This window comes from Ctenopharyngodon idella, chromosome 11, assembly GCF_019924925.1.
Source record: "Ctenopharyngodon idella isolate HZGC_01 chromosome 11, HZGC01, whole genome shotgun sequence".
Taxonomy (NCBI): Eukaryota; Metazoa; Chordata; class Actinopteri; order Cypriniformes; family Xenocyprididae; genus Ctenopharyngodon; species Ctenopharyngodon idella.
In genome coordinates, this window is record NC_067230.1 from 13,307,636 (window position 1) to 13,329,866 (window position 22,231).

At 36.5% G+C, this 22,231-nt stretch overlaps 2 protein-coding genes across 5 annotated transcripts in view; one reads left to right on the forward strand and one right to left on the reverse strand.

The window, feature by feature from the left end:
• Positions 1 to 9,019, reverse strand: part of acap3b (ArfGAP with coiled-coil, ankyrin repeat and PH domains 3b) — a 90,912-nt gene extending 81,893 nt beyond the window's left edge. The window contains exon 1 of the mRNA XM_051912489.1: positions 8,785 to 9,019. Within this exon, the coding sequence (XP_051768449.1) occupies positions 8,785 to 8,831 (47 nt within the window). The 5' untranslated portion in view covers positions 8,832 to 9,019. The remainder of the gene's footprint in view (positions 1 to 8,784) is intronic.
• Positions 9,020 to 10,997: 1,978 nt separating this feature from the next.
• pusl1 (pseudouridine synthase like 1) overlaps positions 10,998 to 22,231 on the forward strand; it is a 30,859-nt gene continuing 19,625 nt past the window's right edge. For 2 of the 4 annotated variants that reach the window (XR_007932605.1, XM_051912484.1), the window contains exons 1-3: positions 11,142 to 11,412; positions 11,501 to 11,558; positions 14,763 to 14,950. Coding sequence is in view for 3 of the 4 variants with exons in the window: in XM_051912484.1 (XP_051768444.1) it covers positions 11,354 to 11,412; positions 11,501 to 11,558; positions 14,763 to 14,950 (305 nt within the window). In the remaining variant the exon portion in view is untranslated. Of the gene's footprint in view, positions 11,413 to 11,500; positions 11,559 to 14,762; positions 14,951 to 22,231 lie in introns of all 4 variants that reach the window. The other 2 variants (XM_051912481.1, XM_051912483.1) reach the window with 2 other exon arrangements.

Sequence of the window (22,231 nt, forward strand, 5' to 3'; positions counted from 1 at the left end):
TTCATGGTATCTCAGGGCTTTTTCCACACTTTTTACTATACATATAATGAAAGTGTTGCCATTATTCAAATACAGCAATTCTTCTTTTTCCATCTATAGGTGCACTACAGACAGACGTGTGCTAAAGGATGGGTTAAGCATTATGGCAAAGCTCATATAATGTTCTCTGGTTCCGTTTCTTGTCATCTTAAACCATACATTCTTCTCACGCATTCCAGTCAGACGATTTAGGAAGCCCATCCATTACAAACACATGCTGAGTTCCAGGGTCATGACCCCATATCTGTCTGTTTCCTTCACTGTAGGATCCAGGAGAAAAGTGGTAGTTTCCTGTAACTATAGCGACCAAACAGAAAATACACCGTTGTGCTGCTTAGTGAAAGCATTTGAGAGACTGTATAAAAGGCCATCGCTTGTTCTACATCTCTGGAACTTGTTTTGACACAGTGCTGAATGTACCGTCGGGTGTAACAACAGCGTGAATTAAGTTTGTCAGAACTGTTTACTCAGTTCACCCTCTTTGACTCCTTGAGACAAAACTGATTTAGTTGTTTGACGGCTCTGTCTTAATCCACAGAGGAAGTAATGAGGCTTAATGTAAACCGACCACACACATCAGAGTGAAACCTTGACCTTTGTGGGCCAATGTAAACATGCACATTTCTGTGAAAGGGAGGTGTGACAGGAGTTGTCAGATGCCGGTTCTACTGCATTGTCAAAGAAGAGGCCGCTGGCGCTCATGGGTTAAGAATGAAGGGTATTGTGACAGGTGTGCGAATGACTTTACCTTAGAGTTTGTGAAAAGGCTGCGGTGCAAAACTGTTTGCCACATGCTGTTACACTGACATTCACTGACAATGCTTTCTTGAAAACACACACACAAAAGCAGACCTCACAATAGAGGGCCAGTCAACGGTCAAAATTGTATCGCAAGTTGTACTGTATAGCTGTGCTCTGGCGGTATCATACATCCGTACTCAAGGAGGCGATAGAGTTCAGATGCGCTTATGATTTAACAAAATTATTTTCAAACTGTTGCTCCAGTAGTTGACCTGGAAGAAAAACCTAACCATAAAAAAGACAACTTAGATTAATACCTGAGGCAACGCTATGATTTCCAGGGATGCAGAAAACACGGACGAAATCACGGAATCCAGTCATAAAACAGAATTTACTGTATAATGCGGAATGTCACGGAATTTGTCAAATTTTCGATGAAAAAATAAAAAGTATGTCAGTACACCTAAATCAAATCATGATATAGACTAGTGTCTTTGAATTTTAAACCTCAAAAAGACTATTTGAATATGAATCCTGCATGTTATGTGTGTCTCTGTGTGAATGAATGGCGCAGACATGCGCAAACTTAAGCACACGTGTGTTTTCAGCCTCTGTCGCCTCACTATATGAGGACATGAACGCATAAACTTCATCTCCAGAGCCGCTCTGAGAGTCACTTCATGAGCATTTTACAGTTTCATTTGAGAAAAACTATCATCATATCATAAACACACAGAAACTCAAAGGTCCTCATGGCAACCCGTCAAAATAAAAGTTCGGCTTAACTTAAAGAAATTGTGACAGAAATACTACTGTTGTACACTAGAATGTATCTACGTCTCAACGGAATAATAATACTAACACTAATAACAATAATAATAATAATAATAATTAAATATTAAAACTTTTTTTTTAAAGGAATAAACATTTTTCTTTTTTTTCTTTTTTCTTTTTTTTACATTTTGACAGTAAAGCTCTGTTGTGCAGCACTTTGTTTGACAAAAAAGTTTAATGTCACATGATTAAAAGATAAGTTAAATTAATATTTTATGCCTTCATTTGATGGCCAGAAAATTAAAATACATAACACAGAATTTCTAAAAAACTAACCATTTCATAAAATTTATTAAAAAACAATTAATACATTTTGTTGTTTTTTGAATTCAATTATTTAGACAAACTTTTTCATTATTATTTAATTAAACCATTAAAATGGAATCCAGAAAACTTAGAATACAGAAAACAGAATTTGGTAAAAATAAAACAGAATTTGAGAAGAAAAAACAACATCTTTCATAGTACCCTAAAAAATCTAATTTTTGTTAAACTTTTAATAAGTTGTTTTTATTAAAAAATATATTTTATGATCTCAATTAATTAGACATGCTTTTTGATTGCTAAAATTTAATTTAAAATGGAAACAACTGAATTCGGAAAAAAATTAAACAGATTTCATAGGACCCTACACTAAACTTTTGTGTTGCAGTACAAATCCTGCAAGTACTGGTGACTGGCGAGACACTCTGTGTCCAAATATGCATACTTCACTACTATAGAAAATGCAAAAAAGTAATATGTCAATATGTTGGATGTCCAAATACTATATTTTTAAATATTAATTTTAGGGGAATACTTGAACTTTTTTTGTGTTCCCCAGAAAGTAAATAATTGGAATAACATGAGGATGAGTAAATCATTTTCAGAATTTTCATTTTTAGGTAAACTATCTTCACATTATATATTATTGTCACATAAAGAAAAAAAAAAAAAAATTCATGTTAGCAGAATTTCTGCAAAATTTAACAGGTGAAAAAGGTCCATCATCTATTGTCAATAACATAGCAATATATGAAGCAAATCATCTCGCACTAAAGTCATTTTCGAATCCAAAATTCCTAATAGTGCGGATTTTTCCCACGAAAATTCGCGCTAACAGTAAATGTCACTGTGCTATAGATACAAAGAAAGTTGTTCCTCGTGTTTAAATTGTACCAGAGTTAACTTTTGTTTTTTTGGTTGTTAGTTTTAGTATGCCTCAGGTCAAAATAAAAACAAAAAAAAAAAACCATAAGAACAATGGCAACATGTCAATATTATGTCCGGAAAAGCTTTATTACACACCTACATGCCTGAACAACATACTTCATCAACGGTCTAGACAGATGTTTTTTATTTAATTCAGGACATACTATAAAAGTACAGGAATTCAGATGCAAAACTGTCCCACCTAGATGCCTGTCTATCAACTGATCGTGACTTCTTCAGTGGAGTATGTACCATAGCCACACCTGATTTCCCTTAAACACTCCACTCTGAAGTTTCCTGATCCTGGCTGCAGGTTGAAGCATGTAGAAACCAGCAAGTTTACAGCCTCCACCTTCCCTAAAGCTGACAGCCTGCTTGAATGACTGAGAAGATCATTCTGGTTCCTGCCTCCTACTCTCCACGTCCCAGTTTCACTGTGTTACACAACAGCAGCCGGCTGTCCGTCAACATGTCCACATACACACTGTGGGGCCCGCCAAATTTGGCTGGAGTGACTCAGTGGAAGATCATGTTTAGTGTGAAAGAGTAGTTGGTCATTTCTGTAGATGCTCCAGTTACTTTCTAACTGGAAATTGTGGAAACTATAGACAGAAACCCTTTTCTGTGTCTCTCTTGTGGTCTATGGGATGTGTGTAATACTTAATCCAAACAGATGAGTTTGTTTGTTTGTGTTTTTTAACACCATGCCAGCTTCTGTGACTATTTTTTATGGCGAGAAAAACTAATGGTAAAACTATATCGGGTTTTTACAATTTATTTTTGCTAAAAACTCAAACTATATTTGGTTTAACTTTGTTAAAAATATCTTCACAAGAGTTAACCTGAGTAAAAAAGGTTTCTCAAGGGGTTTAAACTAGCACAATCTAATAAAACATGCTTCAATGATAAAGAGTTTTGACAGAAAGAACATCTTGGTGGATCTTCACCTTGTATTAAAAACTTGTGTGTCATCCTGGAATGGACTATTATGCAATGGATTTAAACAATCTGGTCCCATCAGTTTGAGAATTGAAAATAAACTACTTTTTTCAACACTGGTGCTGATTTCATGGAATTTCCAAACAGATGAGTAACTTTACTGTAAAAGTAGGATGACCAGATTTGTCATGGCGGAATACGGGACGGGATTTATTTACAAAGTGACATCGCTAACTACTGGCCTGGCAGCAGAATACAGTATTTTTAATCGTTTCGCAGATCCGTGTGAACAGGGATCTTTTTGATAACGTCGTCATCTGAGCAAAGACTCCCGTTTTTAGTACATTGTTGTTGTGTAAACATACCCTAAATCTTATGAGTTATTGCAGTCACAAGTAGAAACATTGTCTTTAGAGGCTGTGACACACCTGGCTGATGGCTGGCCATCTTTGAGCATCTGCCAGCTCAGTTTTTGCGAAGTGTTTTGCACCGCTGGCACTAGTCAGATAATGTTGGCGGCTTTTTGGCCGACTGAGCATGTTGAATTGGTGTCATTCAGTCAGTGAGTGATACAAATAAGTCTGATTAGCTTTTCAGCTTAGTAACCAGTGCGGTGATCAGTGAACAATGTTTACAGCATTCAAACTTGGTAAACGGAAGCTCAAGCATGCTTGTTTGACGTTCGAGAACCAATGAGGTTCGTTTCCGCGTGTCACGCAGCATGTTTGAGCCAAGAACTCACGCATCACTGTTTATGTTTGCTGATCAATGTTTATATGTGAATAAAAGCCTAAATTAAACAGGTTCATCATATAAAGTGATCGAGTCTCTTCAGAAGATTAAACCGCTCAAATCATTTGGATTTATTTTACATTCTCTTTATGAACATTTTAAACTGTCAGAGTTTTGGGTGAATTGACTTTCAATGGAGGGACAGTCACAGAAATCTTTCAGATTTCATTAAAAATATCTTCATTTGTCTTCTGAAGATGAACAAAAGTCTTATTGGTTTCGAACAATATTATGGTGAGTAAATAATGACAGAATTTTCATTTTTGGGTGAACTAACTCTTTAACACTTGGGTCAAACACTGCAAATACATCATGGAAGTAGACTAGTGGTCAAGTGCAAAAACTGCAAGCATAGGTATTCAGACAGGCCCATATACTCTGGATAATGTTGAGATTGAGATAAGTTTTGCCCTCTCTCAAATGACACCCTAAACCCTCATGGTCTTTCTCTGAGTCCGCACTTTCTTGACGTAATGCCGCTTTAACTGCCGGGTAAAGTCCTCTGCGTAGCTCGCAGACTTGCAAGCTCAGCAGAAGTGCACATCGAGAGCGCATAGCGGCCGCAAAGGGGGCGCTCGCGAGCACCTTTCTGAAAGCTAAAATGATGAATGAGACACCCTACGGTCTCGTGGACTTAATGGACAAGTGCACGCAGCGGCCATTGAAAGTGCACATGAAGTGTGCCATTTGGGAAAGGGCATTTGTCTGAAATTCGTGTTGGTCATGTGACCTTGTCCTCAAAATGGCAGCCAACATGACGGTGGTCGACTCTTATGTAGAACACTGCAACTTTACTAGGCCTCTAAAAAGTACTAATCATTTCTTTAAAAAATATTTTAAAAAGTACTTTTACAGGATCTTTTGCTTCAATAGACTATCTGAAAATGTCAGGTGACATATTGTAAAACAAGCTAAAAAAAACAAGCATGTCTGAATGTAAAGGACACTGTGCTAAAAGATAAATCCACTCATCCATTCTCCAAACTGCTTGTCCTAGAGGATCATGGGGATAACCAGTCATTTTTCACCCAAATCTGCTGTCTGGCTCTTCATGTATGGTCCCTAGAGAGTGTTAGTGGGTGAAGCTGGGAATACTGGATGTGTGCCCAGAACATCAACCCCCTCCTTGCCGAGACTCCACATCTCCATGACCCTGCTGCCTGCCTTTCAAAAGTCCTTGACGCCTCAGAGGCACAGAGAGGGCAGAGCTCAGAGCATCACTGACAGCTTGCTGGATAAATGTCGTCTATGTGCATGATGGACTACTTAACATCACTGCTTTAGAATGACATTCATGATGCCTGAATGTCTGACGCAGAAGATAACAGATGAACTGAACTGAACAGATGGAGAACAAGTTCAGCATCTCCTGTGTCCTTCTGAACAATCTTGTATGATGACAGATCACAGACCCGCATGCCTAGCAAAAGCTGTGACTCACCTCATTAGAAATCATCTGAAGTGAATCTGCTCATGCTGAAAGCTGCTCATGTGCTGACTAAACTACTGAAACCAAAACTTTCACTGTGCTGAGAACAATAGCACTAAAGATTAAATTAGTTCCTATTGCCATAATTCCTGCAATGTTAGACACCAGGCTAGAAAATGTAAGGAATAGTTAATAAAAAAGCAAAAATTCTGTCTTCATTAACAGTATCAAACACATAAGACTTTCTTTGTTCTACAGAACACAAAAAGAGACATTTAAAAAAATGTTCTGGTAAAAAGTATCAAAAAAGGAGTCCAAACAACTATATTCCAGCCTTTTGAAGTTATAAGATGAACAGACTAAAATTCTATATTCATTACGATTGAGTCAATGAGCTGAAATATAAGAAACATATCAGTCGGATTTATGAACGACTCAATCAAATCAGTTTTTTTAATTGGGTCAACAGTCTCGTGGAAAACACCACACACAAACATTGCTCATGAATGCTCCAGAGAAGATTTGAATAACAAATTATTAAATTTCAGATAAACAAAGCTACTGCATACTCCCGAGGACTTTTGAACCAACATATGAACCATTTATATGAAACTTTTATGATTTGATGTGATTTTAAGCACTTTAGCTCCAGTTCAGTGTAATTAAATGGGAAAGAGCAATCAGGACATTCTTCAGAATTTCTCATTTCTCAGGTATGAAACAAGGTCTGTTTGCATGTTTTTAAACCTAGACTCAAAATGCATCTTTATTCTTTGGCATTTTTGACATATGTTTTTATACATTTATATGGAAGCTTGTTTCTGCCACAGAATTAAACAATTTAAAAGATAATTGCAACTAAACTAGCAATATAAAGAGATACGAGATATAAACTAGCAATTGCAAATAATAAATTCAGAATTGCGAGATATAAACTAGCAATTGCGAGAAATAAAGTCAGAATTGCGAGATATAAACTAGCAATTGCGAGATATAAATTTGCAATTGCGAGAAATAAAGCCAGAATTGCGAGATATAAACTAGCAGTTGCGAGAAATAAAGCTAGAATTGCGAGATATAAACTAGCAGTTGCGAAAAATAAAGCCAGAATTGCGAGATATAAATTTGCAATTGCCAGAAATAAAGTCAGAATTGAAAGATAAACTCGCATTTGCGAGATATAAACTCGCAATTGTGAAAAAAAGTCAGAAATAAAGAAATAAAGTCAGAATTTAAGGATATAAAACCGCAATTGCGAGAAAAAAGTCAGAATTGTGAGCAATTCTGACTTTCTCGCAATTGCGATTTTATATCTTAAAATTCTGACTGTGTGTGTGTTTATGTGTGTGTTTATATCTCGCAATTCTGACTTTATATCTCGCAATTGCAAGTTTATGTCTTGCAATCCAGACTTTATTTCTCGCAATTGCGAGTTTATATCTTGCAATTCTGACTTTATTTCTCGCAATTGCTAGTTTACATCTCGCAATTCAGACTCGCAATTCTGAGAAAAACAGTTAGAATTGCAAGATGTAAACTCGCAATTGTGAGAAAAAAAAGGTCAGAATTTGTTAGATAAAAAGTTGCAATTACCTTTTTTATTTTTTATTCAGTGATGGAAACAAGCTTCCATACATATGTTTTTTTATATTATGGTCATGATTATATTTATATGTATGTCATTGTCATGCATTTTATATTAAATCGTGTTGTAATTCACTTTGGTCAGCATTTCTGTTTAAATGTGCTATATAAATAAATTTGACCTACTTAGTAAATAATGGCAATTTTCATTTTTGGGTGAACTATCCCTTTAAATCAGTGGTTCTCGACCTTTTTGACTCTAACTTAAACATCTGCAAACGATATTTAGCTAGTTTATTTACTGTAGTGTGGTTAATTTTTTTAAAGTCTATTGATGACTATTATGATTAATTGCGATGACTACTAAATGACTGTCTCTGGTAACAAGTTAAAAGCCTCAGTTTCAATGATTAATTAATTTTTCTGTAGCATATTAAGGTCCATATGCATCATGCATGCCAGTCTTATTACAATTACTGTGATAACTAATGCTATTGTAACAGATGAGTGTATATTCAAGGAACGTGCAATTGCATGTAAATGGCCAGTGTCTCTGCATTAGTAATCATGATATTTGGCGTGTACAGCACAGCAACGCCCCCCCTTCATGAATTCATCTGAACATCATCACTGCATTAGGTTTCATGTGAGGCTGTTGCATTAGGCTGAACAGATTTATCTCATATATTTCAGTAAATGATTCAGCACAGCACCCACTAACATCTGTAACACAATTATACAACAAGCCAGCGAAACTGAGCTATTGCAGCAAGGATCCGTGTCCTTAAAAAGCCCTCATTCATTCAACTGGTCCCTCAAGAACACGGTGAATGTTCTCATAACCTAGTAAGATGCCGACCGAGACAGCATTTTTGGGCGCCTGTGATGCCCAACACTGAAGCGCGCGCCTGTGATGCCCTAAAAAGCTGCATATGTATGTTTTGAGGCACAATAGGTGTACATGTATAAAACCACATTGTTATAAGCAGAACATAAAAGCAAGACCTGCTTTTAAGACTCGTCGTATTTTAAAATAAACCCACATCCTCAAACAAAAAAATCCCGTTGGATCTTTTGTATTTTACAATTAACCCTCAAATGACCATAAACACACAGAGAAAACACGTCAGAGGACAATCTCCAACGATGTTATGAACTGTGTGTGTGTGTTTAAAGACAATCTGAACGTTCACATGCAAACAGGCGTCAGCTGTGGAACATGAGTGTGTTCTTACCTGAAACGGGGTGAATCTTTAATACATTCCTCAAAATCCACCGTCATATTTGCAGTTATTCCGTCTTTCAGTTAAAAATGTAACACAGCATTGCCGGTGACTGTAATACGCCTAAATGTGAAACACAAGTGTATCCCTTTCCCCGGTAAAACAGTGACACTGTGACACACTGTTACAGATCTATGTGGATCAGTTTCAGCACTGTGAGAGCTAAGGGACCGTCGTCAAAGATGCGGCAAAAGATTTTAAGGGAGCGTCTTTCAAATATCCCACATTTTTACTGTGTACACATTTGGAATATTTGGTTTGACTGTGTTTTTAAAGGGATAGTTTACCCTAAAATGAAAATTAAGGCCACATCCAAACAAAGCCAGAGCTTTCCCTATCTGATCTTTTTTTCCCTTGTTCTAAAAAAAATATGTCGTCTCAAGAAATATATTTGTACACACGAAACCACTGAAACCGACTCAAAACGATGTAATGTACACATGCCAGACCAGTATGTGGCGCTGTAATTCTGCCACAGAGATACACTAAAAATGGAGAGTAAGACTTGGAGCATGCGCAAAACACCTTGCACGCTGTATACTAACTTTAGTAAAGCTTAGTAATAAAGCTTTATTTTAGTAAAGCTAATAGGTTCAGTAGCTTCTGCGGCACGAACACAAGCATGTAGTCCGCCATTGCACGTGACGTAGCGGTGTCTGACTAGGGTTGAGACGTGAGGTGATGACATCATCGTTTCACAAAATATACCAATTGACTGTACACACGAAAACGCAAGGGTGTCGTTTTCAGATTTATCCACTCTGGGACCCGGTTTCAAAAAATAGCGGTTTCAGGCTCCCATAATGCCAGATCCGTCTGGACGAAACACTGATACGATACAAAATTTTTACGTATACAGCTAAACACGTCTCCGTGTGGACTGGCTTTAAGTCATCATTTAGGCTACTCACCCTGGTGTTGTTCTAATGTAGTATGCCCCTCTTTCTTTTATGGACCACAAAACGAGAATAATAAAAAAAATGTACCGCTCGTGCTCGTCCATATAATGGCAGTGAATAGCGCCCAGCATCAAGCTTTTTTTAAAAAAAAGATGCAAAAGTATCACAAAATGATCCCATGCGACACGTGTCATATATTCCAAGTGTGTTTAGTGAAAACAAACCAAAATTTAATGTATTATTTAACGAAATTCTTGACCTTGGCCATTGATCTTCTGTGCACGATGTGCGCATTCATTTGTGAGACTCTATTAACGCCCCAGATCACTGTCTCGCCCAGAAAAAGCACACAAGTTGTGAGAAATCAAGATTAATAAAAATGCGACATGAAATGCAACACCTAGAAATCACAAAAAAGTATCCCTGTACTTTCTTCACTGAGTTAAATATCTCCAGACTGGTTACATAGTGTAGGCTACCTTTAATCCTAATAAAAATACAATTGTTCATTTAGTTCACAGTGTATTAACTAATGCTAACAGATACAACCTTTCATATAAAAATTAAAGTATATTATATGTTAAAATTCGTAGTATTATATGTTATACTCATATATTATATTCTTTAAAAGAAACATTAACTTATTGCAGAGGTGTTCATTGTTAGTTCATGTTAACACATGAAACCTACTGAAATATGTTACCTTTATTTCAAATATGACAACCTGACAATCAAACATTTGCTGTATGTGACTGTCTCAGAGTTTTTCCATGTGACTGGTAAGAAAATGTGTTTAAAATGTTGCCACTGAAATCAAACCATTATTTCAAGAGGTTATATCTTGATAGGTTTATTCGACAAAAAATATTAAACAGCATGTGTGTGTGTGTGATAAAATAAAATCAAAGATCGAATAAACATATTAAGAGCTTAATACAATGCATGCTTTGCTTTGCAATAATAATAAAAATGTTCTTTTATTAATGTTACCCATAATTAAGAAAGTTTAATTCCTACTAAAATCTTCCATATCATTCCAAAATATTGTACTAGAAATGCAGATGAAAAAATAAACGATCAAAGGTCTGCTTTATCATTCCGCAAAACTCACATTTAGTATTCATATCTGTGTAAAATCTTTAAAAAACAATATTTTAACAGTGTACCCCTCTGTCAATCATCATTACGTCAATACTACGTCAGGTTTGTCCCTGCTCCCGCGGATTTTTTTGAAAGTTTTTTTTGTCGTCCTCCGATACCGCCTATAAATTTACAACCCCTGAAAAATACCAAACCAAAGCCAAGCCAAACATGGTATAAAAATAAATACTCGTTGTAAGGTAAAACGGTCTAAAGACTGAAAATATCTGTGTTTTGAGTGATTTGGCAGTTCAACGCCTTTTTTAAAACAGGCATCGCTTCGGCTTCTAAACGTCAGACAGCAGCTGAGTTTTCCTTTGCGGCGCTCACACATGGCTCTAATTTTTAACATGACTAGTATCGTGTGTGTTACGGCATTTAATGAATATTTATCTATTGACTTTGGTGTGATACGTCCGTTGCTGCTTTTTCAATCCTGTTAACGCCTCGTACTGACAAACTAAACGAATATACCGGGAAACATGCAACACTCCACCGCCCGTTATTTAATATTTTTCCAATACGCAGGGACCAAATACAGGTCTGTCTCCATGACAAGCACAGTCCTCATTGAACTGTTATAACACCACATGCATGCGTTACATGTCTGCTTGTCATTCTGTCCTCAGTGGCGTGATGAAAACACCAGCCGATCAAGCTGTAGAGGGGGTTGAGAATCATTTAGAGGTCAGTCTCTGCCTGACAATCAAAAACAGTTGACTGTCTCAAATGGTTTTTCCTCAAGTTTATTTTTTATGTTATTTTTTTTATTCTTGCTTCGGTAAGAACATGTGTTTAAAATGTCAATTGAAATTGGCACAGTAAATTTGTTTTTCGTCACTGAAATTAAACCATTTTACTCATCTGCATTCTGGTGCTCGTCTCACAACATCTGCCGTCCTCTTCAAAACAATATGTCTGCTCATTAAATTGCATTTCTTTTGGAAATATTTTGAGGTAAAATCCCTGTGATGCAATTCATTTGGAAAGAGAGATAGCTCTTTAATTTACACACATTGACAGTGTTATACTTATGCAAATTGGAATCAACACAGTTTTAATCTGCATTTACAGAAACACAATCATATTCTATGTGTGTAAAGGACGTTCAGATTAGTGCTGGCATGCCTTGTATTATAATGTTGCTGATGAAAGAGTCTTAGAAGAGATTTGAAACATCTGACAAAGTTTCAGTTATGCTATATCTGTAGCATGATCAGTTCTCTTTATAATTGTTTAATGTCTGAAAACATTGGGAATATGGGATTTAGAATATTATTTAAACCAGGAAGTAAAATTTTTTGAAGAAATTTGAAATGTTGCGGAATTAAAGGTGCAGTAGGTGATCTGGGAAATGCTAACTTTAGCCTGCTAGCATTGAAAGCATAAGATCCCACCCTCCCTGCAAATCGCCGCCACCCCCATCACCAGAATCACCTATTGCACCTTTTAATGAGAAAAAAAAAAAGACTCTGAGCATGTGAACTGAATGTGATTTTCTTCTTCAGTTGAATCCCATTTATATAGCACTTTTTAGACCTCATGTGCCAGAGAAACATGCACGCATCCATCTGTAGAATTTTGTTTTGCGACATAACTCTGTTTATTTCTATGGTATTACGGTTGAAGAGTAATTATCTGGTGAAGTGGATTTACATTTTGTATAGTTAACGAAAGTTGTCTTGAGCATTGTAATGTTTGAAGAGGATGTCATAACAAATGTCAGTAGACTGGGAAGGTTTTAAAATGAGCGGTTCATTCATAATAGGGTTGGGTACTGTTCACATTTGAACCGGTATCGGTACATGAAATTCGGTGCCGGTACCCAACGGTACTTTTTTCGGTACTTTACTGTCTGTGTAATAACAAAAACATTTATTCAGTGAAAAAAATAAGTCCAAACCTCTCAATTTCAACATTTTTTATTTATTTAGAAATTTTACACTCCAGACAAAATAAACTTTATTAGGTGTGCATTGTAGTATGCATGAGATTGTATTACAGCGGAGAATTCAAATGTCACAAAAGACGTTTCTCTTGCTGTTTTTCACCTCTGCTGTTCAGCGTTGCATTCGGACATGTGACGTGAGTGTATTTTTCCTCAGCACAGTAGCACAAAGGTGTTGATTCATTTTCCCCACGATTCTGTCAGAGCTGGAGTTTGACTAAAAACTCAAAATATGACCGTGACAATATTTAGTATGTAAAAACATGTGGAGCGGTTTCTACGCGGAACGCTGCGTATTGAGATTAACAATGCTTTAACCGGTTAAAATGTGAATTCGGATCATAGATCATATATGGACTGGAGTTAGCGTGTTTCAAGTTTTTATGAACATATTGCAAATAGCGTTGTCTCAGTCTGCATCTAGTTTTTTGAAATGTAACCACATGTTACATTTTCTGCTAGCCAGAACGTTTTCTGTTAGCCATTGCCCTGTGTGTGTTGTGTTTGAACAAGTTTCAGGGGTGACGTCACGTCTCTCTCTCTTTCTCTAACGTACCTTACTCTTGCGCCCAGATGCGTTCTCTGGTACTGAAATTTGGCACCGATTGATTTAATGTGCATCGGTATTTGGTAGTACCGACGTAATTTGGTCGGTGCCCTTAAAAGTACAGAGTTCGTTACCCAACCCTAATTTATAAATCCGTAAGATCTTACCTTCATGCTGTGGAAATACAAACCGGAAGACAAACACAACGAGCGCAGCGCTGAAAAGGGTCGGGGCTACATAAGATCTATACAATAGACCCTTTTCACAGACTGTGATGACGCGTTTTAAGTTTTTCATATTTTCATTTTTTAAAAAAACGTATGTACATTTATAACACTATACTTAGTATTATATTACCTTTGCATCAAATTACAAAAAACTAGTTAATGCTGCTGTGAGAATGTTTCTAATACAGCAGCAATGGGAGTGACAGTAAAAATAACATCTTTCTCTCTTCTGACTGCCGTTATCAATCGCACTTTATTTTTTTCCTCTTTTTGAAAGTTGTGAAAACACTATTGTGGAGTTCCATGTGCTATTTGAGCAAATGGAAACACAAAAAATATATTTAATGTATTCTCTAATTCACCGCTATAGCATTTTACCCAACTATGATGACTTCCGCTTCTGAGAAACACGGAAATGTGAAAATGGTCTATATTGTTTCAAAGCAGGCAGCTTTACAACAGGAATAAACAGCAATATAATGATCAGTGATGCAAACTTCATCAAATATAAGGCAAAACAAATCCTGCTGTAAAGCAGCTCTAATAAGACAACAGTGTCATTGGCCCTGTCCCAAATGGCAGCCTAAACACTTGCGGTCTTCCTACGAGTCTGCACTTTTGTGATGTAACGCCGCTTTGACTGTCAGGAAGAAGTCTGCTGCAGGGCTCGCTTTAATGCGGGCAAAAGTGCGCATCGAGGGCGCATATTGGCCGCAAAGGGGGTGCTCAGGAGCACCCTTCTGAAATGACAAATGGGACACCCTACGGTCTCGTGGACTTAACTGACACACGCACGCAGCAGCCATTGTAAGTCCACAAGTCTGCAAGTGCACATGAAGTGTGCCATTTGGGACATGGCCATTATTCAGTTCAGTGTTGATTCAGTTAAGTTCAATAACTGTAAAGTTCATCAATTATGAAATGAGTTCAGTGCAGCTATAAGCAGCTCTACAGAAGACGATAGTGTCATTATTCAGCTCAATTCAGTTCATTAACGAAATTCGTCAGTTATGAAACAAAGTCAAACCAGCTGTGCAGAAAACAGTGGGTGTCATCATTGTTCAAGTTTTGTTCTCATCCAATAGTGTCAGTGCAGTCACATCAAAAATATTACTGAATATTAAGTGTCTGAACACCATGAATTTCATTGCTGTTTTTTTTCTGTGTAGAGTGCGGTGCGAAAGCTAAAGCCGGTCAATGAGGTGTCAGTGTCCATCTCCAGTAGAACAGACACTGGTGTGCACGCCTTGTGTAACTCTGCACATGTGGATATCCAGCGGAGAGCAGACAAACCACCACTGCTGGAGCAAACCCTGGTGGATGCCTTAAACTTCCACTTGAAAGCAGAACCTATAAGGTGGGAGTCTTTTAAGGGATTTAAAAAGCTGTATGTTTTATGTTTGTATAAAAAATTGGATCACAGTTTCCACTATAATATTAAGCAGCACAACTGTTTTCAGCATTGATAATAATAAGAATGTTCTTGAGCACTAAATTGGCATATTAGAATGATTTCTGACCTGAACACTACATATTGTCATATATTAAAACAGAAAACATTGCAAAACTGCAGAATGTTTTAAACAGGTTTCCTTAATTGCTCAGACAAACAGATTTAGGGTGTGTTCACACTTCTCTTGGTTCGTTTGGCCCGTACTGAAAAAGAAAATGATACATATAGTCCTGGTTTGCTTAGAGTTCACACACTCATTTTTAACATCGAACCTAAAGATACAAAATTAAAGGAATATAAGGATAAGATTACAACCTGATTAGACAGATTTCATAATGTACATTTTGCGACTGAACTTACCAAACATCCAAAACAATGCTGTGCGCTCGTCTAAATGCGCTCGTTGTATGTGCGTACATATGATGGTATTTATACTAGCTGAGAAGTCATGAAGAGCTTATGAAATGTGTAAAGGAGTCAAAACAGAGGCAGGAATTCCTCTGTTACACACACAAACAAAGATCTGCTGCAAGAAGACGGCGTTGATGATGAGAAAAACCAGGTATGCTTAAGCATTCTGTCCTTTTATCGTCGCATCTTGTGACATCACGTCCTGTTTTTGTTTCATTTAGATGTTTTCATTCGGTGTTGCGTTCATATTTCAGTCAAAGTCCCTCCGAGGGAGCAATAAAGCATCAACTTCTCAATGTGTTTCTTTTAAAAGGCTTTCAAACAATGTCACACTCTGTGTAGAGTCAGAGAGGTCAAAACACGGCTAATTCAGATCTGCTGTAGTCTTTGGAGGTTGCTTAGTTGTGAAAGATCAGGGCCAGTTATCTGGAGATTCAAACCCCTGAAGAGGGAATTCATGGGAATTACTAGGATCCCCAGTTGCTGTTGTGAAAGGGATATAATCCCATGTTGCTCTAGGCAGACCATCCTTGTATTAAATGTTCGGTAAATTGCTTTTACAAAGTCACCTTGACTTCTTCTTTAGTGTGCTAATATGTTGTTTTGCTGTTAGTGACCAAGTGAATCCCTTAAAGTGCCCCTATTATGGATTTTTGAGAATTACCTTACATGTAGTGTGTAACATAGCTCTAAGTGAATGAAAACATCCTGGAAAGTTTTAAATCTGAAAGTGCACCGTACATAAAATTATTGTCTCTCAAAAGTAAGAGTCGACTCTGAATCAATTAAACGAGTCGTTTGTAAAGCGAATCTTAAGCCATTTCGTTGTGATGTCACAACGAAACATTAACATATTGCCCGCCCACTTATTGCGCACGCGGACGCCAGGGAAAACTTGAAACCCGAACCTTGTGCTGTGTTCCCATCATTTTACTGGCGACTGCTTCTTCAACCTCAATGCGTTCAACGAGGGATTCGCAGGCTGGTTGTTACTGAAGGATGGGCCAGTATCCAGTTTATTTGGGTCAGTATCCAGTTTATTTGGACCTGGCTTCTTCCTCCTCGTTTGGCAGACTGACTGTTTTGTAAGAAAAGAATGTAATTATAATTCTCACAGAGAAAATAATTTAAATTAGTTAAGTTTTATGGAGCCAAGATATAAAACTGCCCCTAAACAAAAAGACTCACCTGTTCTCACATGTGCAATCCAACTGAAACAGCACAAGTCTATATGTCCTCTAAGTAAAAAAATAAATAAAAATCTTCTAGACAAAAATGCGATTAGCAAGGACTAAAATCCAGTGTCTAACATCCACACGGTTCTGAGTTTCAGTTCAATGGCCTTAGTAGAGTACTGGACTGAAACCCTATACGGTTCAGTCCGAACATGTCAGTGACGTCTCCACGTCCAAATTCAGAGCCAGAATCACCACATTCTCTGTAGCATGTATAATATGTATTTAGCCTGTGTGTGTTGTGTACGCTTCGCGCAGCTTGTAGGTCTCCGGCTAACCAGCTAACAGCAATATGTGTTCGCTCGCAATTGTCTAGAAATGTGTCAAATGTTTTTCGTTGTTATTACTTGGAGTTATGATAAAGAATAGAGCAATACGTTGGTGTACAACTGCAGTGCTTTATCAATACGCTTCTGCGTTGGGCTAATGCATATACCATGACTGTTTGTGTGTTTACCACTGAGCTGTGGGCTAGGTTCGCTAACATAAACACAAAACAACTTATGTCCTCTCTGAGTCTAGAACAGAGCGGAGCACCATTTTATTATAATATAATGTAACGTTAAGTGATGCAAGCACTGTATACTGTACTCCGTGTTAACCAGCAGAAGTCATCTGACCAATCACCGCAGATTAGCCTCACGCAAACAAGGGGTTCGGAAAATGAATCGTTGAGCGAATCGTTTGGGAGTTGTTGAGCAAATAAGGTAAAAATAAATGCATATTATAAGACAATTAAAGTGTTTTTTTGACCTTGCATGCTTTTAAACCTGTTTTTGGGGACTCCCAAAACAAAAATAGGAACCTTTCAAATGCCATAATAGGGGCACTTTAAAGGGGTCCTTGATTATAATTTCACTTTTTTAACTTTAGTTAGTGTGTAATGTTGCTGTTTGAGCATAAACAACATCTGCAAAGTTACGACGCTCAAAGTTCAATGCAAAGGGAGATATTTTCTTTTAAATAATTCTCTGTTTAAGGACTACAACAAACAGCTGGTAGGGACTACAGCAAGCTTCTTCTCGGGTTGGTGACATCACTAACCCTAGAATTTACATAAACCCTGCCCCTGAGAACACACAACAAAGGGGATGATGAGGTCATGTTGGGCTGCTTTAGAGAAGAGGAAGAGTTGTTGTATTTGAGTGTTGTTGTCATGCCGTCATTTTACGCCGGACTGCTTTACAAACGAGGGTAAATTCAACACTGGATTTGCACAAAAGATTAACATGACGGCACATGCTAGTCGATGAGTTGAATCAACTCCACAGCAACTACATAAATTTATATACTAACGTCCAGATACATTCTAAAAGTTGTAACTTCTTCCTGAGTCTCTCCATCAGTGTCGACTCCGGTTTGAACAATGTAAGGCTGAACATCGTTACTGACAATCCTCATTTTGGCTGCGTGAGATTCTCCAGCTTTGTTGTTGTTGAGCAACTGAAGCGCGAGCTGTTAAAGCTCCGCCCTCTTCTGGAAAGCAGCCGGGAGCAGCAGCTCATTTGCATTTAAAGGGACACACACAAAAACGGCATGTTTTTGCTCACATCCAAATAGGGGCAAATTTGACAAGCTATAATAAATTATCTGTGGGATATTTTGAGCTGAAACTTCACAAACACACATTGTGGGGACACCAGAGACTTATATTACATCTTGTAAAGGGGCCCCTTTAAAGAAAATAATTTTGTGGAAGGAATTTATGGAATTGCAATTCAAAAAGATTGTTATTATTCATTGTCAACACTGAGATTGATGTTCAGTATCTTTCTGTGTAAATTAGAGCATTCTGGGAAATTAAGTGTTATTCCGTCATGGTTTATGACGTGTTTATTTATTAAATATAAGATTTATATACAAGGTATTCAGCAAGGGCACATTAAATTGATCAAAAGTGACAGTAAAGACATTTATTAAATATATATGTTATGTATGTATATGTATATATCATAGTTATATCATATATCATGTATGTATATGTATATATCACAAAAACATGAAGCAGCACAACTGTCTTCAACATTGATAATAATAAGAAATGTTTCTTAAGCAGCAAATCAGCATATTAGAATGATTTCTGAAGGATCATGTGACACTGAAGACTGGAGTAATGATGCTGAAAATTCAGCTTTGATCACAGGAATAAATTACATTTATTTAGTTATTTTAAATTTGTAATATTTCACAATATTACTGTTCTTACTGTATTTTATCAAATAAATAAGCATAAGAGACTTTAATCATAAAAAAATCTTACAGACTCCAAACTTTTGACCAGTAGTGTATGATGTTGATGCGTAATTCATACTGAAACATTCAATGTATTGTTATTTAAAAAAAAAAAAATCACAGTAGTTGAAATAATGTCTTTGAATTCTCTACTTTCTTAAAGGGTTAGTTCACCCAAAAATTTAAATTCTGTCTTTAATTACTCACCCTCATGTCGTTCCACACCCATAAGACTTCTGTTCATCTTTGAAACAGAAATTAAGATATTTTTGATGAAATCTAAGAGATTTCTGTCCCTACATTGACAGCTTCAAAAAGTTCATTTAGATATCGTAAAACTAATCCATATGAATTAAGCGGTTTAGTTTTCTGAAGAGATTTTTTTTTGATGCATCAAAGTGGTAATTGAGCAGACTGTCAAAGGGGGGACAAAAATCTCTCAAATTTCATTAAAAGATCTTAATTTGTATTAAATGGAAGTCTTATGGGTTTGGAACGACATGAGGGTGAGTAAATAATAACAGAATTGTTATTTTGGGGTGAATTAACCCTTTAAATTCATATTTTTTTTATTTGCTATTTCAGTCCAAATTGTATAAGTTTGTGTAGTTGGCAGGTTAGACGAGCAGTGATGAATATTTTAGTGGTTGTGAGTTGGGGAAGCTCAGGAACAGTTCACATCAAGCTCTGCCTCTGCAGTATGTCACTAATGCTCATCATGCACTGATGCCTGGGATTGTCTCTGAATGCTAAAGGAATTTATAAATTTACTAACTGCTTCAGTGCTATTTTCATTTTACATTTGCCTTATGTCACAAAAACTATTTAAAACTGAGGGCACACAGTGCTCATGTCAGGTCGGTTTGTGTTTTATTCCATGTTCCTGTTAGCAGCGATTAGCAACCGCTAGTAAATCATTAATACCCACTGACAGACTCCTCTGGGAGCCTGAGCATGTCATCTTCTTTATTTGGTGTTGTGAGTGGAGGAGCAAACTGGTAGAAATTGCCCCTAAAATGCCCCAGCAACCCTGCAGAGATGCTGTCAGAGTGTAATGGTGCTTTTAGCCGGAGATGCTGCTGGCAGCTGTGCTCTTTTCTGTGTTTGCAACTCACTGGCCACTGAAACTGAATCCACATAGACACTTAACGCTAATGAAAATAGTATAATTTCAAATGATAATTTTTTATTACCATTTTTTGAAGAAGTTTCTTATGCTCAGCAAGGCATTTATTTGATCAAAATACAGTTTAAAAAGTAATATTCAATATAATTAGTTGTATTGCAAAGTTTGAATATATTGTAAATGTAATTTACTCCTGTGATCAAAGCTGAATTTTCAGCATCATTACTCCAGTCTTCAGTGTCACATGATCCTTCAGAAATCATTCTAATATGCTGATTTGATGCTCAAGAAACATTTATTATTATTATTATCCATGTAAAAACAGTTGTACTGCTTCATATTTTTGTGGAAACTGTGGTGCTGTTTTTCTTTGATGAATAGAAAATTCAAAAGAATAGCATTTATTTGAAATAGAAAGTTTTTGTAACATTATAAATGTATTTACTGTCACTTTTGATCAATTTTCAAGAGTTATCTCTATCTTATTTTCTCTAGTTTAAATTGTTTTGATGCCTTATTTTATTTAAAGCAAGTGATTTCACAAAATTGCCACTAAACGAGACCAAATTGTCCCAGATATTACATTTTTTTTCTTTTAATTTTTCTTTGCAATCTTTGTACAATATATGTACAAATTTTCTATTAAATTCCTACAATTTAATTATGTATAATTATATATAATTATAGGTTTGACACTTTACTGATCATTTCAATTAATTAAATTATTTCTTTATAAAAATATGTTCTCACAAATGTAAAACATGCATCTGAAAATCAGTTCCGGTATGTGAAATATCACCTTCATAAATATCACACGTTTTGATACTGATGTAATTTCTTTCATTTTTTATAAATGCAGATAGAAATATGTATTTGTATTTTTATTTACAGAAAGTTTTATATCAGGGCATCTTTAGTATAATTTTGCTATTTGTTACTGTGGTTAGCAGAACAGTAGCAGTTTATCCCACATCTATTAACAGTTCTGTGTAAAAGTCCCATTTCTGTTAACATAACATAACATAAACCCTCTTCATTCGACTCATATGACCTCATCACAGTAAGTGTGTTGAATGTCAACAGGTTCCGTGACTTTTGAACTTGATCTTTTTGTCAATTTTTCACATTACCATTAAACTTATGAGTATACTCACAGAATATCCATACTGTCCTCTCATGAATAGTAATGAAGCCCTCTGTCATGTGCTTTAGGGAGGTCTGACGGTGATAGACTGGTCCTCTCAAAAGGCCTCATGGGACTTTATTGCATGAATGTTTAATGAAGAGTTGAAGCTTTTTGTGAGTCAACACAGAACTCATGGGGATTCAAGACCACCAGTATAATCCATAAGAGCACTTAGTCAGATGAAGACCACCATCACAGCAGGTGACAGTGTTTGGAGCAGTATCTAGCATCGTAAAAACTTTACAGATGTTGCAAATAGTGTTGTATGTTTCACTGTTAATCAACTGATTACATGAGCGCTGACGGCCTGGAGCTCGAATCTGTGAAAGTGTCAAAACAAATAGTAAAATAGGTGCTATGTTTAAATATGAGTCACATATTTCAGGTCCAAACAACTACATTCTTGCCTAAAAAACTCTTAAAACTACAGTTCGTGGTACAACAAGTGTAGTATTTGTAAAAATACGGTGGATTTGCTCAGCCGCCATGACAGTTGCTTCAAGCGGAGCAATACAAACAGTGAAAAGGGTAGTAGTGCTGTCATCATTAGAATATCACACGGCTCTCAGCCAATCAGATTCAAGAACCAAAAAGAACTGTTGTGTGTGTATATGTATATATATATAATATTTGTAAGCAAATCAATTCAATTTGGGTTAATGGGTTTACAAAATTATTCAATTTAACATTTTTCCACTCCTAGCTTAATACAAATTTGAAAATAGGCAGTTTTGACAGAAGTGTCATAAATATCTTGAGGGTCCCTCAAATGTTGTCTTTGATACTTGGAGTCAAAAAAGTTGAGAACTCAGTGTCTACGGGAAATTTTTGGCAAAGACCATAAAATTATTTCAGCAGTACATCAATTTTTGCTTTACTTCAATATGTTGAGTAGATAAATAAACATATTTCCGTGTTGCTCTTGTGTTCTGTCCTCAACCACGAGTATAAACCAGATTTGTTTGTTATTACATCAAGATGCATTTGAATTGCGA